At 37.3% G+C, this 21,462-nt stretch overlaps 1 protein-coding gene across 7 annotated transcripts in view; it reads right to left on the bottom strand.

Moving 5' to 3' along the window:
* TBC1D1 (TBC1 domain family member 1) overlaps positions 1–21,462 on the bottom strand; it is a 93,126-nt gene that overhangs the window by 26,456 nt on the left and 45,208 nt on the right. For 3 of the 7 annotated variants that reach the window (XM_071743746.1, XM_071743747.1, XM_071743752.1), the window contains 11 exons: positions 19,409–19,498; positions 15,522–15,626; positions 14,061–14,193; positions 12,549–12,640; positions 11,064–11,174; positions 9,285–9,413; positions 7,756–7,842; positions 5,880–6,160; positions 4,040–4,198; positions 1,592–1,711; positions 252–391 (listed from right to left, as the gene is read on the bottom strand). In XM_071743746.1, coding sequence (XP_071599847.1) covers positions 252–391; positions 1,592–1,711; positions 4,040–4,198; positions 5,880–6,160; positions 7,756–7,842; positions 9,285–9,413; positions 11,064–11,174; positions 12,549–12,640; positions 14,061–14,193; positions 15,522–15,626; positions 19,409–19,498 — 1,447 coding nt within the window. The remainder of the gene's footprint in view (positions 1–251; positions 392–1,591; positions 1,712–4,039; positions 4,199–5,879; positions 6,161–7,755; positions 7,843–9,284; positions 9,414–11,063; positions 11,175–12,548; positions 12,641–14,060; positions 14,194–15,521; positions 15,627–19,408; positions 19,499–21,462) is intronic. The other 4 variants (XM_071743748.1, XM_071743753.1, XM_071743751.1 and 1 more) reach the window with 3 other exon arrangements.

The raw sequence follows: 21,462 nt of genomic DNA on the forward strand, positions 1-21,462 counted from the left end.
TAAAATAGTCTACACAAAAATATTTTCTTCTCTGGTTAGTCAGTTTGACACAAAAGGAACTATGTAACATATGAAGCTGAAAAATAAAAACTCAACTACTGATGAGCTTGGCATGACCAGGAAGTAGATGGGAAACTGCAAGGACAGTACAAACAGAGCACAGGGCAAATACTCAGCAGAGTAAAGGATCTGCACTTCATGGACTACATCCACTAACAAGGCTCATGGGAGCAAATAAGCACAGACTTTACCATCATATCTGCTGGGAGAATCAGATGCTTTCTGAGGGGTTGCCACTCGCAGGAATATCTGCTGCCTCCAGGAATGCCGCCGCGTCCTCACGGGGCTGTCTGCACCGCCGGCCTGGGGGCTGTGCTTGGATTCATAGTCACTGAAATTGCAGAACAAAGAATGCTTGTGAGCACCTCAGCTGAGTGTGCTTCTAACAGCAACACAGTCTTCAGTGAATATAATAACACAGCAGCAGTGAATACAATAACACAGCAACAGAACTATATCAGCTAAGGAGTGCAGTGCACTGTGCACATGCTGAATGGAGCTCTCAGTGTTAGGCAGCTGAAGCTTGCTTTGGGGCAGCAGTCTTATACAAGGTTACAAACATTACTCAGGTTCACCGAAAGGGGTTGGCAGCTCTGTGCAATCTGCTTTCTCCAGTTTTAATTAATTTTCAGTTTTCTTAGCATCAGTGTATTAAACACAACACAATAAAGACATACACCGTAATGTAACTTTACCATTCTGCTGTTTAACTGCCATCTGTAAAATCTCCCCTTTACTCAAAGGAGACACAAAGAACTGCTGATGCCTTTTATCAGCACACATAAGAGAGCTTTATAAACACCAATTAAACTTCCAGCCTTCTGTGAACTGGGAATGTAATATATTCCTTCAAAACACAGACTTGGAGAAAAACTTTCAGTCTTGTGTTTGCAAGACATCATCTGAAGTAAGCAACAAACTTGGGAACCGTGTCCAGGAACCTTGAATGTTACTCCTCTGATATAAACCACAAACTACACATAGAGGTTTTAATTCAGAATATTAAATGAATAGTGAGCAGCAGTGCTGTTGTCATATTAAAAATCCCACTAATACCTTTCACCTGTTACATCTTTATTAATTGCTTTATTTCAGCCACTGGCTAAATGGCTGCATGACTCAGTTGAAGCTGAAAGGGCTGAGTGATCTTCAAATAGTTCTTGCAGCAACTGGGAGAAGGATTTTACAGGCCATCCTCTCCTTCCAATTAAGAGGGCACTAACAGTGCCTGAATAACCCATGTATTCTCTTACCTGGAAATGGCTAATACAGTCCTTTGGCAGGAATAACCACAGAAGTACACAGATGGATGTTGCATGACCATTACAACATCAAAATGGCTAACTTGTGCAATCCTAATGGGAAGGAGTCTGGGATAGCTCCATCCTTTTGACAGCAATCACATGCAGGATACATGCAAGTGAACTGTTGCACAAATCAGGTTTTGCAAGTGCAGGAAGCATTTGAAATACTTCAGACAAATAAATTTTTGAAAATAGTTTTACCTCCAGTCTTTAAGAGAGAACCCTACCTTGTTGTGCTCCTAAAGTCAGAGGTGTTATTTTCATCTACAGGAGCCAGAAATTTTAAGAAATTTGGCACAGAAGAGGAAGAATGAAGCTTTTTCCTTAAGGCAGTACGGTAGGAGATGCTGAGAGTGCAGTTGGGAAAAGTATAGTTTAGTACAAAGAAATATGAATACACAGAATAAAAATTAATACAGCTAACTCGCAAACAAAACAGCAGCTAAATCCTGAAGGCCTGAATACCAAGGAAACCAAAGCCAAAACTGAAACTGCTAACAAAGTGCTACTTTGAAATATGTATTTGTTTGGACAAACTAAAATGTTCCAATATAAATAAATAAATGTTCTTCCAGTACACTAGTGCATTTTTCAAATAATTTTTCTTTAATCTAATAAACACTGTCACCAACTTTATCATTGTACATTTACTGAAATACAATTTTCAATGATTGTCTAAGTTTGAGGGAAAAGGTTAGAAAAAGCTGACACTGATAATCATTGTGCTGGCAAATGAAAAATAAGATTTTGTAATAAAGGCATTAACAGGGCTTTATTCAGACTAGTTTGGAGCTTCTAAGTTAAAAGCTGAGTCTTCTGACTTATCATTTAGGATTGTGGTTCTGTTTATGCAACAGACAGGAGCACTAATCAAATTTCATCAACAGTCTTCTGGCCAACATATATCTGCTCTGTCTTTTAAAATAAGCCCCCACACTGAGATGAAGGTTAATAGAAGAAAGTGAGAACAACTTAGATAACAGAAAGTTTCTGCGTGGAATAAAACCATAGAAAATTACTTGTGTGATGATACTAGAAGACCTATTCCAGAAGAGTACACAAAGACAGGAGTAAGAAAATTTACTTCTGAAAAATTAAGTTTATGAAAAAACTGCTTCTGTGATAAATGATAATGATATATCTAGATATCATTAGCCCATAGATATCTCCTGCACATGTCAATGGGATGGGGGGGTTCTTTGGGATTCTCTAGTATGAAGTGAAGCTTTTTTTCAGTGGCTGGCACTGAGCATGAAGAAGGCTGTAGCAGCGTGTGCCCTGCAAACAGGTTTCACTTAAAATCACATTGTAAATCCATCTTAATTACATGTCAGTTTCATTTACAGAATACAATCAACTTGGGCAGTTTGACTTTACTGATTTAAATTCATTAAATATTTCTATAAATTTTCATTTTCAGTCTTGAAAATGATTAGAGGTTCAATATGATATACCCTTAAATGACAGGGAAAAGGGAGCAGAAGTTGCTGCTGTGCATCCAGATTCATTGCCAACTTTACTTGGGAAAAAATCTACCTTTGAGAATTTAAACTACAAGTTTCAAGTAAGTCTTACTAAAATAAAGAACAAAGAGGACACTGTAGACTCACATTTCCTCCCCTGAGATATATCATACTTCTGAGGTGAAACTACATTAACAGAGATGCTAGTTAGTACTCAGCAAATGTAACTAAAGGAACAGGTGAAATAAGACTCTCAGCTGAGGATTTTCTCAGGATCAGAAGAGTCAGCACCTTGGAGAAAGAGGAAACCTTCACCCAAGAGAAAAAAACCAAACAACAAACAGCAACACTGCTTCCAGTGGCCAGTGACTGTTGATGGACCTTCCAAGGATACTTGATCTTACTAATTTTTTGAGCTAAAATAAACAGCTTAGCTTAAAGGGTTAAAGAAGGGGTTGCACGGTTAAGATTTTGGGGGAGTTATTTGTTTTAGATTCTCAGGAAAATGATGGGTTAGTGTCCTTTTCTCCATATTGTTATTCTCAAGGTATTTTTTTTTTTCTAAGACAAGTGGGACAGAGAATTATAATTTGATATTGCTAAAGTAGCCAAGACAAATACATGAGCTGTTGGGTTGCAGTTTTGTTTGTTTATTTGTTCTTGATTTTTTCTTTTCAGGGAGAGTCGTGGTTGTTTTTTGGGGGGGGGGTTTTGGTGCGTTTTGGTGTTTTGGGATGGGGAGGTTGTACTGGCTCTCCATCATCCTGCTATTTCTTTGCCTAGTTAGTTAGCTTAGTCAATTTGTCTTTAGTGCCAGGCACAAAAGAATATTAATATGTTTCTGTGCTACCATAAACAAAGCAGAAAAGAACTGAATGTTTCCAGAGGGACAGAACGAGATGGATCTCAGGTTCTTGGCAACTCGTCCCTCACACAATTTAAGCTGTGCTGCTGTCTGCTGCATAACAAACTGCTTTAGCACAACTAGCTCTAAAGAAAGCCATATGTCCATTTGTCTGAGTTTTATTTATTAAAACAAAAATTTAGGGAAGTAACAGCTCTACATCCAGTAACAGCAGTTAAAGAGCTCCTTCCTCCATAAAAATATACCATCTGATATTAAATTATTTTAATTATTTACACTACAGAGCTTCATATTTATGACATGGTAAAGCAAATCCTACTCCAAACTATGTACAGCTACTAGCTCACCTCTTTTGTGCAAAATGACTGCTTTGTTCTCCACTTGAATTATGCTTTAGACCTTTAAAAAAGTTGGGTGAAGAGGCCGAGGGATTAGGACGAGCTAGAGTAGGAGAATGTGCAAGCTGACCAGGAGAACTTTGAGATTCGCTGCCAGATGTGTTCAAACTGTATGGTGGGGATTCCAACCACAGCCATGGAGTTGAGATAACACAAAAAACAAAACACAGTAAGAGAGGAAAGGAGAGGGTGGAGAAAAAAAAAATGAAATCCCTTCTCTAATCTTTGAAAGGGACCTGGCATATATCAAATGGGCCATTTCCTATGGTTTTCACAGTTAATGCAGTAACTGCAGGAAGCTGAACATTTTAACCCAATCAGGAAATTCCCCAATATACACTTACAGGCTTCAGCAAAGCATTTAAGTGTATAACTAAATTTAAACTCACAAAAATCTGTCCCTGACCCTTGCTTATATGTGCTTCCCCTTGGTTTCTGTGATAAAGGCAGGCATATGATCAAGAGTTCTAATGGATGAGAAGTGAAATGCTATATGAGGAACTGAAGTTATTTACATTTTGGAAACAATTCATAAATTGAGGTAAGCTGTTCAAAAACACTCATAAAACACATGAGTCTTGTTAAAAGTCTATCAGCCCAGTGATTTTTGAGACCTCAGAAGTACACTTTTCTTCTATAATTTTCTGTTTCCTCTGGTTCTGTACAGTTGCTATGGAAAGGAAGCAACAGTGATTTCTTTTTTGCTGAGAGAGCATGTATGCTCGGGTCTTATTAAAAACTATGTGATTAAATCCAAATAGAAATAAGCAAGGAAACGAAGAATGTATCTAATTTCTACCTGCATTCCTACAGTAAGATAAGAACTGACTGAACAAGCAGCTATAAGCATTAGGGCAACCTTCATGAAGACAACAGACTAACAACACCAGTCCTAAACTACACTACAAAATATTCTAGTATTTTAGAATTAAAAGGGTTGAAAAGAGAGACCAAAAGGTTATGTTTCCTTTCAAATACTGTAATTCTCTTTTTTTCACTGTCATCGCCTATTTCAGGAGTGCTCATTTACTGATCTGCCTCCTGCAGGCAAAAATGTGCTGGAACACATACAGATTTGCTACAGTCTAACTTGTGTAACCGAGCAGTTTTGGCAGCAAAGCAGAAGCCTACAGTCAAAAATGTTTCCATAGTAATTGGAAAAAGACAGTGAGAGGGAAGGAAGAAAATTGCCATAAAGAGGAGACATCAGAGCTGTAGAGGCAGGCTTTTGAAGGAGGACAGCTTGAAGAATACTAGCATGAAGGTAAACAGTAGCTTGTTTTTATAAGGAAAATCTACATTGATTCATTGGAAAGCTAGAGAGGAGCCCCATCTCTATCAACAAGTAGAAATTTTTTATGGCAGTTTTGTGTGTTAAAGTCACACATGCATTCACCATCAAGTATGGTTTTCAGGATCACACATGATACTGGATTCTCCTCTACAAATAGACAACAACATGCAGTATTTATTTATACTGCTTGCATATCAAACCAGCAAAAATTAATTGCTTGTGAAAATGTAATCAAGCTCCTTAAGAGCAATCCTATGCTGTGCTTACATTTAATTGTGTGACATACACTGTGGAGCCACATATCTCATTTTCTCTCCCCTGTGAAGCACTCAGGGATAAAAGTGTTTTTAAACAGAATACCTACAAACCTCCAGAGAATGTCAAACTGCTGCAATACATTTCTTATCCATTAAGAGGGCATATCTGGTAAGAAATTATCATCCCCAAATATGCCCTCAAGAAATGAAGTCATAGCCTGCTTTTATTAAGTCTTACTTTCTTTTGTGAGGAGTCTCTGTGCTGACTGAGTGATACCTCATAAGTTTCCTCTGGGGAACAGATGGTGATGTTTCAACAGGTACCAGAGATTCCTGGCTTCCTGTTGGCAAATGACTGAGAGTGTTTGCTCGCCTCCGAAAGCTTTGCTGAGGTAATGTAACTGACTGCTCAACAGGAGAATCCTCTGTGCTGCTGGAGAGATCACCCGCTGATCCACTGGTCTTGATGGTGTCTTCTGCAGGAAGTCTGTCTTTCTCCTTGTCACACAAAGGTGGTTCCTAGCAGTGCAAAACATAAAGTTATCAATATGAGAGTTTAGAATGAATCTTTGAGGTTGCAGTCCCATGTCATTATTCACACCCCACAAAGACCTGCTTCAAACCTGTACGTTTTTATCAAAGAATCCTTGATGTTTTACATCTTCGTCATTAATCATTTAGGTCAACAAATCACAGTCTCCGTTTTAAGCAAAAAAGTAATTCTGAGAGCAAGTGTATTTTACAGTGTGTTGAATACAACTCAGAAGAAATGGAGTCAGAACCAAACAGATGGGTCAGGTTTGGATAACAGTGAGAGCAATGAAAAAGGCAGTGTTGCAGGCTACTGTATATTTAGGACACCCTCTAACAATATAATATTCTGGTCTGTATGAAGATTCACACAAAGGACTTTACATCTGCATGTCTCTTTCAGTTCAAAACCATTCATTTTTCTTTATTTCCTATCTCATGTATTTCCTGCAGAGCAAGATATTCTTTCAAAAACATAAACAGAACCTGCAGACTCTTGATTACCTGAAGTCAGGAATTTGCAGGTGACTAGGAACTAGCCCAGAATCAATAGCTGTATCCAACTGTGCTGCCCCCAGGGAAGAAGACTGGCTGCTTTTATGCTGTCTGTTTGTATTCATTCAGACTAAAAACTTTCTAACCACACAAAGGGGGACATTACTCCACTTAAGAGTTTAATTCTATGTTTCTTATGAATGCAATCCTGCATTCATCATATGTACTTTCAGAGCTGAAACCAACCAGATTAGGATCAGTAGCATGGTAATTACTACATTTATTTTAATGCACATTGTTGTAAGATTCAGATGTTGTTATTTAATATTTTATTTTTCATATACAGACTCATGCAGTAAAATACATACATATAAAACACATATTTATATACAGTTATACAGTACAAGGCATTTATATACAAATGGAGATACAATTGCACTGTTCTTCTTTATAGCATGAGGAACAGAATGAAAGGCCTGAAAGCAACTTGAAACTTCTGGAGGAGAGAAACACAGAATTACTACCAATCCCATCTTGTCAAGAAATATGGAAAACTGCCCATAACAGCATCTTACACCTGACCACGGTGTTGTCACATGACTGCTATTTCTTAGCTCGTTACTAGAGTAGACTGGGAAATTTCTTTGTTCAAGTTGTCCCTCAGAGGACTCACATACATTCCAAAAAAAAAAAAAAAAAAAAAAAGAAAGGCTATGGCTGATGGAAAAGGATGATTGCAATGCTTGTAGCCCAGTCACCCCCAGAGGAGCTCAACACAGCAATAAAGATACACCCTATGGATCTGCAAGTGGAACAGGACTCTTTACAGGCAGAAAGAAAAGGACATAACTACTCTCCCTACTCTGTGATACATTTATTTCATTCTGTTTGGTTGTCCTGGTTTATTTCTTTTCACACACAATCAGTTAGTTTGTCTACTCCCCAAAAATAATCAAAACAAAATGTGAGATGTTAGAACAGAACAGTTACATGAGCAGTTGGTAACCTCATTTCACATCTCACTAGTAATTTCAGGGAATATTGTCTGAAGTTTCTAAATATGCACATTCACTCCAGGCTTTACTTACTTTGCTTGAGCTGCTTAAGGTACCAGACACAGACCTATCCAAATCCACACCACCAGAACTATCTAGTGGAACTTTGGCTTTACTGCCCTGTAAAAACAAAACACACCAGCAGTTAAGTTTATGAAAGATGGGGCATACCAAAAAGATATTTGTGTAGCACAGTTAGAATTTGTAAGCAAGAGAAATATCAAGACCTACTGATGGATTCTTATGTGCTATCACAACTAAGGAACTTGTCTCTTCCTAATCTTAAATGATATTATTTTTTTTAATATTCTGAAGTTAGGGCTTACTTTCTCTTTCAACCATTTTTCCAGGTAAAATATAGAATGTTATCACTATTCACAGCAGTAACTATTCTTTCCTTGCTGCTCAGGCATAATGTTTTGCCTCAGATCTGATCAAAATAAAGACTTTGAATCAAAACACCCATGACTAAAAAATGCAGCCTACATATAGCTGTGCTTACATGAAGACAGCCGATGCCACTCAGGACAACCCAGTAAAAATCAGAACAGTAACTACGGTGGTTATTGTAACAACACTAACACTGTGTTTCATGTTCTAACACACCCACAGCAGAACTTGATACAGGTGAACTCTAGAAATACTGGCTGGGAAGTAATGGACCTACTCAACTAAAAATTCTTTCTAGATGCGTAATTATAACAGGGAGAACACATTTTTGTCATAATTTCTTTCATGGAAATATGTTAGATACAATGTCTGAAATAATTTTTGAAAGCCTAGTTTTGTCACTCCACATTTGTAGTTTGGCATTCTGTCGCAACTCACTTTTTTAAAAAGGGAGAAGGTCTGATATTTTCAGTCCTTTGTCAAGCACAATTTTTTCCAAGTCTATTATTTTACTCAGACATTTTTCATAATATGAAAACAAAGAATGTTTGAATGAGGAGGTAGTCTGTAGGTTTAAGTAGTGCTCAGATATGACTTGGGATCTGTTGTCTGAAGTGCTGCAGTATACTTTCAGCAGACCTATTTTCATTCATTCATTTTCACCTATTTTCATTCATATTCTTAATGCCTTCTCAAGTTCTTTACAGGCCTTCCAATAATCTCTAGCATTTAAAAGTTCAGATGCCCCATCATTCACCAGTTCTGTATCACTAACACTTTCTCATTAGGATTACTAAGGCAGTTTCCTAATAATTTCCTTCTACATAAAGAGAAGTGACCAATTATAATTATTTTTTAAATTTTCTGAACCAAAAGAGAAATAAACCAATGGTTGCTTTACATAAGTGCTCATGCTCAACTTTATATTATTTTTCCAAAATGCTACTATATGCCATTTCTTAATTACATAATTTCTTCCAGAACTTGGTATTCTCTCTACCAAAGCTCTGCTTTGTATTCTCTCAATAAATTGTTATTCTCTAAAGTTGTTACTGTGCATCAAATAACTACTTGGTCACAACCTGGAAGGATAAGAAATATGACTTTTCTATCATTCAAATGAACAAAACAATGAAATTATATTCAGAGGCAATAAACATGAATTTACTTACACGTGATAAAATACTTTCAAAGGACTCTGTCAGAGATCTTTTTGCTTTGTTCTTCAACATATCTAATCTGAATCTTGGAGCACTGCTGGGCACCTCATTTACAGCATTCTCAGCAGGGGGCTGTGAAGTCTGCAAGTGTTTAAAAATGTAAATGTCAAACACTCAATAGAGCACAGTCTCAGTGAACAGTCTGAAGACCTGTGTAACCTGAATCAGTATTTTCTCCTGGTGTCCTTGAATTTGCATGCCTTTTTCTCTACTAATACCTGCAGTGTATTAACAAACTATCCTAAGATGAAGAAATCTGTTAAAGGAAATGTGTTGACCAAGTAGAATGCTTCACAAGAATTGCCATTTTGATATGGACTTATGGCTGTATTACTAAGTATTCTTTAATACCAAAGTATGATTGTACAAATTCTAGAAGTTTAAGTGTAACCTGTTTCTGATGGCTCCATTTTTCTGGAGAAATTAATCAAAACTGATGAAGCTCATCATTAACAAGAACTGTCAAGTCTTTCCATTATGTTCAATTGGAGCTTGCTAAGGGCCAGGAAGATGCAGAAGAGTGTCATTCTTCTATATATTTCACCAGGACAAACACTTTGACATCAAAGTTAACAGTCTGAGACTCAGCAAAACTGAGAGTTTTGCTTTTTAAATAAGTATTTCAGTCTATTTCTACTGTTCACAAAGACTGGTGTAGCAAATACTAAAAAGACAGCTAGATACAAATATTACCACCCAAATCTAACACCTGCAGTACAAAACAGAGTACAGTGTTATTTCTGAGGGTATATCTTGAAGCTGCCACGCACCATAGCCCTCTCTACCTGTCCCTATTTTCAGAGATCTATTTTCGAAGATCTAAATGCCTGATCTATGTAACTATTAGTAGGTGATCAGCTGAATAGCACAGCATCACTGTCACCAAACGGTCCTGTCTAGATATAATTTTGAAGCATTCTATTTCCAAAGTTGGACAAAATTACAGGCTTCTTTACTTTCTTTTTACCTTCACTCATCTTATCTTCAAAGGGCAAAAAGGATGCTGCCTGCCATTATGCTGTTATGAAGAAACTTATTTTGAAAGTAATTTTTGTTAAATAGGATCCATACTAGTATCACATTCCATTTTTTCCTCCTGATTTAAATATTAGGAAAAAAAAAAAAAGAAATAGATAAAAAGCATGAAAGTGAATACCTACGTAGAAAAGAAGGGAATATGAACATCAGGATGTCATGGGTTAATGATTGCTGAGACAAGTAACACTGAGACAGAGTACATGTTCAAAGGTATCTGCTATTACACAGGTCTGGAGATAAATCAGAGTAAATATAAAACTCTATGCTAGACAAATGATGGACTGAGGGCAACTCAACTCTGTTCTTAGAGCACTGGCATCTTTGCAAGTATCAGATTAACCGATTTTGGTTCCAGAAACTGAGCAATTATAAATCCATTACGTATTCTCTCACATATACTGAATTTTCATTGCAGTGAGAAGCATCAAACTAATAAATTAGTGGTCTGCTTCGTTTGCATCTCTCTCCTAGGTCTGAACTGAGGCTGTACCAAGTACCTCAAAATCTTAGATATGTATGTTTTGGCACATGACAATAACCTATAAATCATAAAAACAGTGTCCACCACCGTCTACAGTTTGAAGTTCCAAAATGCTAGTGACAGAAATTAGCCTTTGGAAAGACATAAAAATGGGATGGAAGATTTTTTTCCTGGCTTCTTCTTACCTGAACTAAAACCGAATGATTATTTACCTGTTTTGATTCTCCAACATGAACATGGTCCTTCTGTTTTTCTTCATACATGTTTCTCAAAACAGCAATAACCAATTCATTCTCTTTTTGATCGTTTCTTGGTCTTAATTTCTTTAATTGAAAACACCACAAGCACAGTAATTATACATGTGTATAGCAGCAAATGCTTACTCTTTTAATTTTGTCACTGTCAATACATGGTTAGAGTAAGAAAAAGCTGAACTTGGTTAATACTACTACTCCAGTCCACCAGAGGACACCAGTGTCCCAGGCAAAGCAACAGAACTCTCAAAGGAAACCCTTGGCCTCACTTCATACATTACAGAATTTACAAGATAACAAGGAACTGTAGAGGTACCAATGACCACAAGAAAACGAAGACTTCAAAAACATTTTTAACAATTTGCTTTTGATGTAAAGAAATCAAAACCTTGTAGTTCTATATTTGTATCACTCATGAAAAGGAACAGTATGAATTAGCTAATGCTTGGCTAGCACATCAGATGAATAAAAATATCCTTAGAAAATCTATTATCTAAAAATGCAAACCATGGTTATAACACATGGAGCTGTAAGAATACAACAAGTAACCTTTCAGGTATTTGAATTTTCGACTCAATGAGCTCAAAAAGGCAGGCAGGAGAGATACACTTTATTGTTGGCTTTACCAAGTTAATTGTTTGCAGACTTGTACCAGAAGCAATTAACAATTTTCTGTGACTATTGAGGCCTTAGACTATTAAAATGTGTGCAGAACACTGAAATGCAACCATGCCAGCTGGCTGCTGCATATAAAGGAATTAGCTCATTGAATTGCTCCCTGAAAGTAACTTCCAAATTTGGTACTGGATGATAAACTGCCACATGAAAATACACAAAGAGTCTGAAATGACTCAAAAGAGGAAGGAAACATTATTTTTTTTTAAAGTCTGAAATTTCCTAATCTTCAATATTGTGCCAAGTCCAACACTTCCTGCAGTGTCTATCACCAGTCTTAAATTCAGCTATGCTTTCCTCTGTGCTAAAATTTATTTCAATCAGAAGATAAAAAGTTGATTTTTTAAATTTAGTTTGACAGGTATTAAGATTCAGGGTAAATTTTAGGCAGCAGATTTTCTGATGTGGGAATGTATAGTGATTTTTTTTTTTGGTCAAAGTAACAGCTGAATGTTCTCAATACTACAAGATGCTGTCACCCACGAAAATAAATGTATGCAGGTTTACTCATTAAAATGCCAACATTTTAATGGAAAACAAGTAAGTAAGAAAAATGAGTAAAATAAGGCATTTTCATAAAAAGACAAGTTTTTAAGAGCTCTAGAAAAATAGCAATGTTGGAAGTAAAGCACAGAGTGATTAACAGTCTATTAAAAATAATGAATAATTCATACACAAAAAAGAAAATAACTTCAGAGTGTCACACTGGTATCAGCAAAAAACAGCAACAGCAGTTGCTTTCAAATCTTGTGGAAACAAAGAGCTTACCTTAACCTCTTCAAAAACAGATGCCTGCTCCTGGTTATTTAGTGTTGTTAGATGCTTTTGTAGTTCTAGTTTAGTCTTAGAAGGGTGTAACCCTACCAAGAGAAACAAAAAAAGAACAAATCACAATGTCAAATTTGTCAGAACTAATCAATCACATAAATATGCACACAATTTAGGACAAGGCTTGTCAGTTATTTGAGCTGACCCACTGCATTGATTTCATAACAATGCATTAAAAAGAACTCTAGCTTAATTTAACATTACTTCGGAACTTGTCTTTAAAATGAGGGACATGAGCTCTGCAACAAGGAGATTTACTGAGCACAGACCAGGATTATACTCTTAGCTGAAGATTCCATTATCACACAAGATAAAATAAACCCACAATCTATTGCATTTTAGCAGAGAGCTTTATTGGTGGTTTATAGGGTACTGCTTGGACTTTCCTTGTGATCTGAATATTATTTCCTTTTATTTTCTCCAGTTTGCATGCCTTGTGCTCTTCTGAAAAAGAGTGAATTTGTTGCATGTTAGTGAAGTTCTTGCTTTGCTTCTTCTGAAAACATTTACTGACAGTCTAAAGCAGACTACCCGCTCATTCAGATTACTTTTTTTTTCTGCTCTCATCCTGGATTAAACTCCTCTCCTCTATTTTCTGTGAAAAAACAGCAAACCATCAACAGTATTTTTTACTTCAGTTTCTGATTATGGCATTTCTCCTTCAGAAGCAGACAAAATGATTAACCAGATGGCATGATTGAAGGTATTAAGAATCATTTGCCTTTGAGAAATTTCTCAAAAAATATAGCTATCTGAAGACCAAAATAGAGTGAAAAGTAGTTTTGGAAGTTCTCCAGCTCCATCAAATTAATACTAGATAGGTTTTAGCCCAACAAGCTACTGTCACATGATCCAAAAAGCTGCTGTTGCCCTTTATTCACCCCAGACATCACTTAAATGAACAAAATCTAACTCTGAAATTTGCTGAAATGCAAAGAGGGTTTTCTTGAACTTGTTTTCTGGGCAACAACTACAATTCTCACAGCTGCATTTTCATGAAGGACTATAGATCAACACCACAAACATGCATATTAAAAGCACACTGTTCGGTTCATGTTCAGTGGTAGTGTATTGACAGTATCTAAGTGGATTTAACAGGACAGCAGGTCATAGCTGTTGCAGTATATATTCTTGAGAAGCTCTTTACCTACAACCCTTTGCTTTTATATGGCTAATAGAGCCAAGCTAGCAGCTATTCAGTAATATTTAGACCCTTAGTTTTCAAAAATCCAACTAAAATACCGGGACTTTAACATCTGTTAGAAAATTCTTACTACCTTACAGGTAGCTTGATATTGCACTCCTCTAAATAAAGAGACTGGTGTTCAACATTTCATCCCAAGTCCCTAACTCTTTTAAAGCATTAACTCCCCTAGAATTTCACATGCAAGATTGTCCCCCCCAATAACACTGTTAAAAAAATATTAAACCAGAAAGTTCTTTAAACCTCACCTTCTATCTTTTCACAGAGTTTATGCAAGCTTTGCATAGGGCATCCTTCACAGAGATGGGGCTGTGCTTTGGATGTTTGTTGCACAGCAGCTACGGTGAAAGCCTGTTTCAATGTCATCATTATTTCATCAACCTGAAAAGAGTGCAAAGGAACACAATTTCACTCCTCCACTGAGCTTCTGTTTTCCTAACACAAACACAACAGTCTTCCAGAATTATACTGCTGATGGTTTAGGAATGTGCTAATGATCAAAAAGAAAAACTGTTCCTGTGCCACTTCTGTGCAACGAGCAAGACAGAACTCCCCATGAAGATAGATTTCTCCCAGGCTATCCAATTTTATTACTGTCATCTAATAGAAAAATCATAGAATGGTTTGGGTTGGAAGGAACCTTAAAGACCATCTGGGTCCAAGCCCCCTACTATGAGCAGGGACACCTCCCACTTGACCAGGTAGCTCAGAGGCCCATCCAGCCTGGCCTTGGACAATTTCAGGGATGGGTCATCCACAACTTCCTTGGGCAGCCTGTGCCAGTGTCTCACCACTCTCACACTAAAGAATTTCTTCCTAATGTCTAACCTAAATCTACCCTCTTCCAGTTTAAAGCCATTACCCCTCATCCTTTTGCTACATGGCATTATAAAAAGTCCCTCCCCAGCTTTTCTGTAGATCCCTTCAGGTACTGGAAGGCTGCTACAAGGTCTCCCTGGAGGCTTCTCTTCTCCAGGCTGTACAACCCCAACTCTCTCAACCTGTCTTCACAGGAGAGGTGCTCCAGCCCTCTGATCATCTTTGTGGTCCTATTCTGGAATCACTCCAAAATCTCAATGTCATTCTTACGTTGTTGGGCCCCAGAACTGAACACATTATTCCAGGTGGGGTCTTAGAAGAGCAGAGTACTGGGGGAAATCACCTCCCTTGCCTTGCTGGCCATGCTGCTTTTGATGCAGCCCAGGATGCAGTTGGCTTTCCAGGATGCAAGTACACATTACTTGCTCATGTTGAGCTTCTAATCATCCAACACGGCCCCAAGTCCTTTTCCTCAGGCTGTTCTCATACTGTCCTACCTCTGGAATACAAGTAGATAGAGGTAGGGAACTGTCTCTATCTAGAAACCTTTTCCTGTCTGATAAAAAAAGCCATATTGTAGGTGTGACACACTGTCCTGACCACAGTAGTATTGTCCTGATTTTCTTAAAAAAAGCCTCTTCCTAAAAAGAGGCATTTAGTTTAACTTTGTGCAACGAAAGAAAGTTTAATTATATTTTAAAGCTGGTTTTAACTTCCACCTCCCAAAAAAATACGTTCCTTTGCAGATTATTATCTTAGTTACATTTTTAAAATAACTGTAATTCTGATTGGAGCATAATTTGAAGACATTCAGCAAAATACAGGATACGGAGCAAGAGATAACCTTTAGGGCCCAATAGTCTATTAGGCTCTTCTTTTCTTTCACTTACCAGTGCTTCATCTGTACACTGAAACACATAGCAAACAAAGTGGTAGCCTCCATTTTCTGAAGACTCTCTGCAGATGAATCCAAAATGATCCACATGTCTAATTCCCTAAGACAAAAACAACAGTAATGAAGCAGTTATATTTACTTCCAATGTTTTGTACTTATATTTTTTCCAGTAACATAAGCATGGAAGGCCCAACAGCATCATAGATAGGTCATATCTCTCTGTTCAACTGCATAAAAGTCATACGATCATTAAAAATATATTATTTTATAGAACATATTACTTCATTAATCTTTTACATTTCACTTAAATCGGAGCTTGTCTGTTTTGGAGCTTTAGGGTTGGATTTTTTTGTGTGTGTTGTGGTTTTGTTGTTTTGATTTGGTTTTGTTGTGTTTTTTTTAAAATAATTGAATTATAATAGATCCACTGGAAAACACAGGGATGGAGAAATACCCTTCAAGATGTATTTTACTCAATACTGGAAACAGCAGGGCAAAAAAGCTCTTGCTGTTTCTTTTCTCTTTTGCTTAAGCAGTCAACAATTTCTTTGCATTGCTAAGAGCAAATCAAAGCAATAGTGAAAAACAAATAAGCAATTTTTTTTTTCATCTAAAGAAAAACTTGACTAGTTATCAAATGAAAATTGCTAAATGCACTACTTAAAGATCACTCATGGAAGCATTTATTTCTCCCAAAAGGCACGCAAATTGACCCACAACCTACTTGCAACAGTAGCTAATCAGTACATCCTTGTAAAATGCTAAGAAGGTTTTTTAATTGCTAGGATTTAATTTTTTTTAAAAAACGCTTTCAGATGAGTTGAATTAGGTGATCCTAGAGCATATCTCAGTGCACCATTCTTGGTTCAAAACACCCCTAAACCTTATGATGATGAATTATATGCATGGTGGTAGACCCTGTTTATGGAAATTCAATTACACTCAGCACCATTTCACTGCCCTCAGCTGTCATGCCACAACATGCAAGCTGGGTAAGGAAAGGCAATAAGCTGTTGTATCAAAAATCATAATGATGAATCATGGTAAATGAGAAAATTCAGTGAAATTAAAACAGTCTGAGGATGCCTAGCAAGAATTTTTTTGTTATTCTTTTCCTTTTTTTTTTGCTTTTCCTTGTTAACACAGTGAGAATCACTGAATATTCTTTTTGACTTTTTACTGTAAGAAAACATTTTTTAAAAGCATTTAGAAAGCACAAAGGGTAAATTCTTCCATAAAACAGAATGGCCAGGTGTCCCCAAAGAGAAAATGGTATAGCATCAGCTATCCTTAAGCAATCTGAACAATGTTCTCTTATCTGTTATTATTTGAAATACCAACAACATACCTTCAGAGCATGCCAACTGAATGAAGGAAAATACTTCTATGTACATGGAGATATCTGGATTGTTGGAGTGTGACAATTACACATAGATAACAAAGGCTTTATTCCACAATACACCATGAGAACAAAAAGATCAGAAGGACACTGAAACAATGTAAAGCATGCAACTTCTCCAACTCCAGCTCCACTGGATATTTGGGCTAAGCACTTGAGGAGGCAGCTATGTGATAAAGCAAGAACAGCCTGATGTGACCCACGGACATCCCTCCATCAGCTACATCAGAAACATACACAAAATGCATTGAGCCTCCTCTCCAACCTCACAGCCCATGTTCCTTTTTAAAGCCCATTTCTTCTCCTGGAAACCCAAACTGCCAGGATGGAGGGAGCTTAGTTGAGATCACAGCACTGCCCACAAACCTGCAAGCAACCAGGTGCTGGTTTCAGCTGTTTCAGATTAGATAATTCAGATGCTGTCACAGGACCACATGCTCCTTTCCATTATGTCTCACGGACAGATTGGGTATTCTGTAAATTAAATACTGGTGCTGTTTCCCTTTATAATTTAACTCCAGTGACTTCAAAAAAAGGTAATTAAAGTTCTTGTATGATCAAGATGAGGCCAGAAGGCTGTTCCATCAAGTCTTCTCAAATATGCATACTTGGGGGAAAGTCCCTTTGTACCTAAATACTAATATTTGCTCAACTGTCATAGCATCTGCCCAGTAGCACATTGTTCAGAAAGTTGGGTAGATTTCAAACAGAATCTCTCTCTCTTTATGCTCTGAGGAGCCACAACCATCTGCTGACCTTCAGGGCAACTCACAAAATCTACCTTCTGCCTAAGGAGATGGCCTAAGGGAACATGGGCATAAATATTTTTTCTGTGATCAAGGCATTCTCTTCAAAGCTCTTGATCTGACAGCATGCAAACTACCTATGTTTCCTCTGAAATTTTCAAATAGGTACCTGTATATTAGGGATGAAAGCTACCCTCATCAAATTAAAAAAATCCAGTAATTTCTAAAAAAACCCAAAAACTAACCCCAGTCCAAAAACCTAGAAGCAAATAAGAGCAAATCATATTCCTTATATTTAAAAATAGGTAAATAAACCTACTGGGAAAAAAAAAAAAAAAGGTTTTGCCCAGTATCACTAAGATCAGGTCGTGTGATACACTAAGTAGAAATGCACCATGCAAATAAGCCAAGTGCAAAACAACTCCTCGTGCCAGAAAGAGCAGCAAAATTCACATATTGGTATGCTGGGTGTTTTTTCCACCCAAGCCTTACATCACAAACTGCACTGGTTTTATTCAAAGTGAATTTTTAGTTAAACTAGTGGGGACATCCATTCTTTAATAAAGTAAATTAATTATAGTTCAAGTTAATTTCTCAGATGTTTAAACTAAAATTTAAGGGAATTTAGTGTTCTCTAGGGACTTTAACCTCGTTTCCTGAAATAAATTCCATTTCCCCTTTCACTTAAACTGAACCAAATCTGGTACACAGACAAACTAAATACAAATAATGCCCTGCAGGACAGGAGGTGGGTAGTGAAAGACAAATCCTTACATCATGACACTGGTTAGTCAACAACAGCAACAGGTCTATGAAATGTCTTTATGAACAGTTGTTCCAGTCTGCAGGTTGATATCTGAGCAACTCTCAAAAGCCAGTCCTCCACTCCTGTACTCAGGATGCACCAGCAGTCACTGCAGCTGCCCATAGCACAGTGCTGCCATTGCTGAGCTCTCCCCTGTCCTTGATGTGACAGTGACTGATGTGGCAGTGACTGCTGAGCCACTGCAGTAGCTGAGTGTGAACCTCATGCCTCTGTATCCTATGTGAGACCATTACTGTATCTTCACCTGGCTAAGTTGTGTTTCTTTCAAAATATCACTACTCAAAATAATTCAGATGAATTTTGCTCTCAACATAATTCATGCAAAATCAAAGTCAGAGCTACAAAAATGAGAGGCAGAAGGACAGGGAAGCAAACTCTGTGGTCCAAGGAACAGGCTTTAATAGTAAATGAGGAGGCTGAAACATGCTTGCACTCAGTGCATCACACATCCTACCTCTGCATGGCAGAGGGTTCTCTTCTTTTACACATATGCAACCTATACTCTTGAAAAAAAAAACACAACGTATTTTTGAAGTATTTTTCAGATAACTCTTAGATAAGATTTTTCTCCTTTCCTAATCACTTCTTTAAAAATACATCTCAGAATCTGAGATTTGAACAACTGTCAGTCAAGGCCCACTGAAATCCCAAACCAGAGCTAACCAGGGTGTTCCTTCCAGATCATGTTATTCATCCACAGCACACAGAGCTGAGTCTTTATCTCCAAAATTACAATGCAAAGCACAAAAAAAAGGGTGACAGTCTTACAAAATTACTGATTAACTACCAACTTGTCAGTAGCAATTAATGAAACCACTGGGGTTAGAATCCACCGAGCATTCACAAATGGAGAATATTTAAAAAAAAAATGAACAAAAAAGAAAGAGACAAAGAATACACTGCAATCTTACCTGAGAACAAAAGGATATTTCTTTAAAGCTTTTTTCAAGTGCTACTTTTTTTGAGTCAGGACTGATAAGGTAAACTTCAGACTGGCCAATCTAAAAAGAGCAAAATAAATAGCAAAATGATAACAAGTAATATTTTACTTCCTCTTGTCTCATTATGAAAATGTTTCCAAGACACAAATCTCAATTTTTTTCTACCTATATATTTAGACCAATCAGTGTGTTAATACTAGAGAAAGAGAGAATACTGAAACAACACTGGCATGCAGAGCTCTGCACATTACTGAACTGAGATTTAGTTTCACATTTAGATAAGAAACAGAATAATGTTTCTTACAAGACAGTAATATTTTACCACAAGTAACTTATTTTGCACTGAGAATATATACTCACACTCTCTTTTGTTGTTTTTGGCAGTCTTCATACATAGCACATTCCCAAAGGCAACTTAATGAAATTGTCCTTAAAGATAAATCTAGGTGTGTACCTCTACCTGTACTCCACCTAATTATATTTTTAGGCTTTTATTTATCTAAGACATACTTAATTAAAGGCTTCAACTCAGACTATACAAATGAATTTACTGGATTATATTATATCTTAATTTAACTTTAAGGCCATTTTTACAGCAGTGACCCAAAAGCTGATGCTAACTTTTGATGGGCAAAAGGCATTTTTAAAGTTAAACTAGTGTTTTTAACTTTTCAGATCCTGGCAATGTCTTTGTAACATTTTAACAGAGAAAATTTAAATTCCTCACATTTTCAAGCACATCAAAAAGTCTGCTAAAAACAGACAAATCTGATTTACATTTTTTGAGAAGATGGGTGGAATCTGGATCCATTCCTGAGCATGACTTAGACAGACCTGCTGAGGCTTCAACCACTACCAAATCACAGAAGATGCACACAAAACCATCAGCAGCACCAATGGACCTTGCAATTTCTTAAGCAAGAGGGGAGGAGGGAATCCTGTATATGAATGAAACAAGTGAGATGTGCCATCTGTGTCTAAAAATGGTCCTGTGCATTCACCTTTTCTTTCACTTCAACAGCTCACAATGACTTTCCCCAGCTCCATGCTTGTTTCCCCAGGGCTGACCTTGCACGTGTCCATAGGTCATTCCTTGCAACACCTCCTCAGCAACCTCCTCCTGCTTACTGCTGCCTTCCCCTCCCTGCAGGGAGAGGCTCACTCTTAGCTCAGCCCCACATACTCCTTTCCCACTTGGTTCCAGGGCAGCAGGGTTCATTTGAAGCCAAATGAACAAATGAAAAAACAAACAAATACAAACAAAACACCAATACACCCCCACTCTCAAAATACAGCCAGGAAAAAAGCCTAAAAATAAAAAAACAATATCCTAAGAAATCGGCTAGAAAAACTGTTCTTCATTAGGAGATACCAAAATCAGGACTGTCTGAACTAGATGAGGAGAGTGAGCAGCTAACATTTTTCACACCTTGCACACCAACCAACCTCCCTGCTGCAGTCCTGGGGAAAATCCAAGCAAGAACTTCATCTGAGAAAATACAAACAGCTTTTCCTCTGGGTATAAATTTACTTATAAATGTTGCGTATGTAGCCACACACAAGTTGATGACCATGGGTGAAGCCCTGTGCACACTGCACCCGTCCTGTTGCTCAGAACCTTTTGAGCACAGGAGAAGGTTAACCAACAAACTCAGGTCTGCCACCAGCTGCAAGCAAACCCCAGCTTCCTTGTATTCAGCTGAGTTTAGACAGCAAAAGAATCCAACAGTGCACACTAAACAATATTTTCCCAAGCCAAAAAAAAAAAACCCAAAAAAACCAACAACCCAAAAAAACAAAGATAGAAAGCTGGATAAGCAGAGCCCCACAATTTGGAAATCAGCCCATCACCTGCTGATGTTATATTCAGGCTGAAGCCATATGTGTCTTTGAGAACATGAATTAAATATGCACTTACTGGAGTAAGAGCATTTGGACCTGTGCAATCCATCTATAATCTTCCATTCTCTAAAATACATACCATGAATTAATAATGGAGTCAGGATCTGTTTAAAAGTTAGGCA

Source organism: Heliangelus exortis, chromosome 4 (genome assembly GCF_036169615.1).
Source record: "Heliangelus exortis chromosome 4, bHelExo1.hap1, whole genome shotgun sequence".
Classification (NCBI taxonomy): domain Eukaryota; kingdom Metazoa; phylum Chordata; class Aves; order Apodiformes; family Trochilidae; genus Heliangelus; species Heliangelus exortis.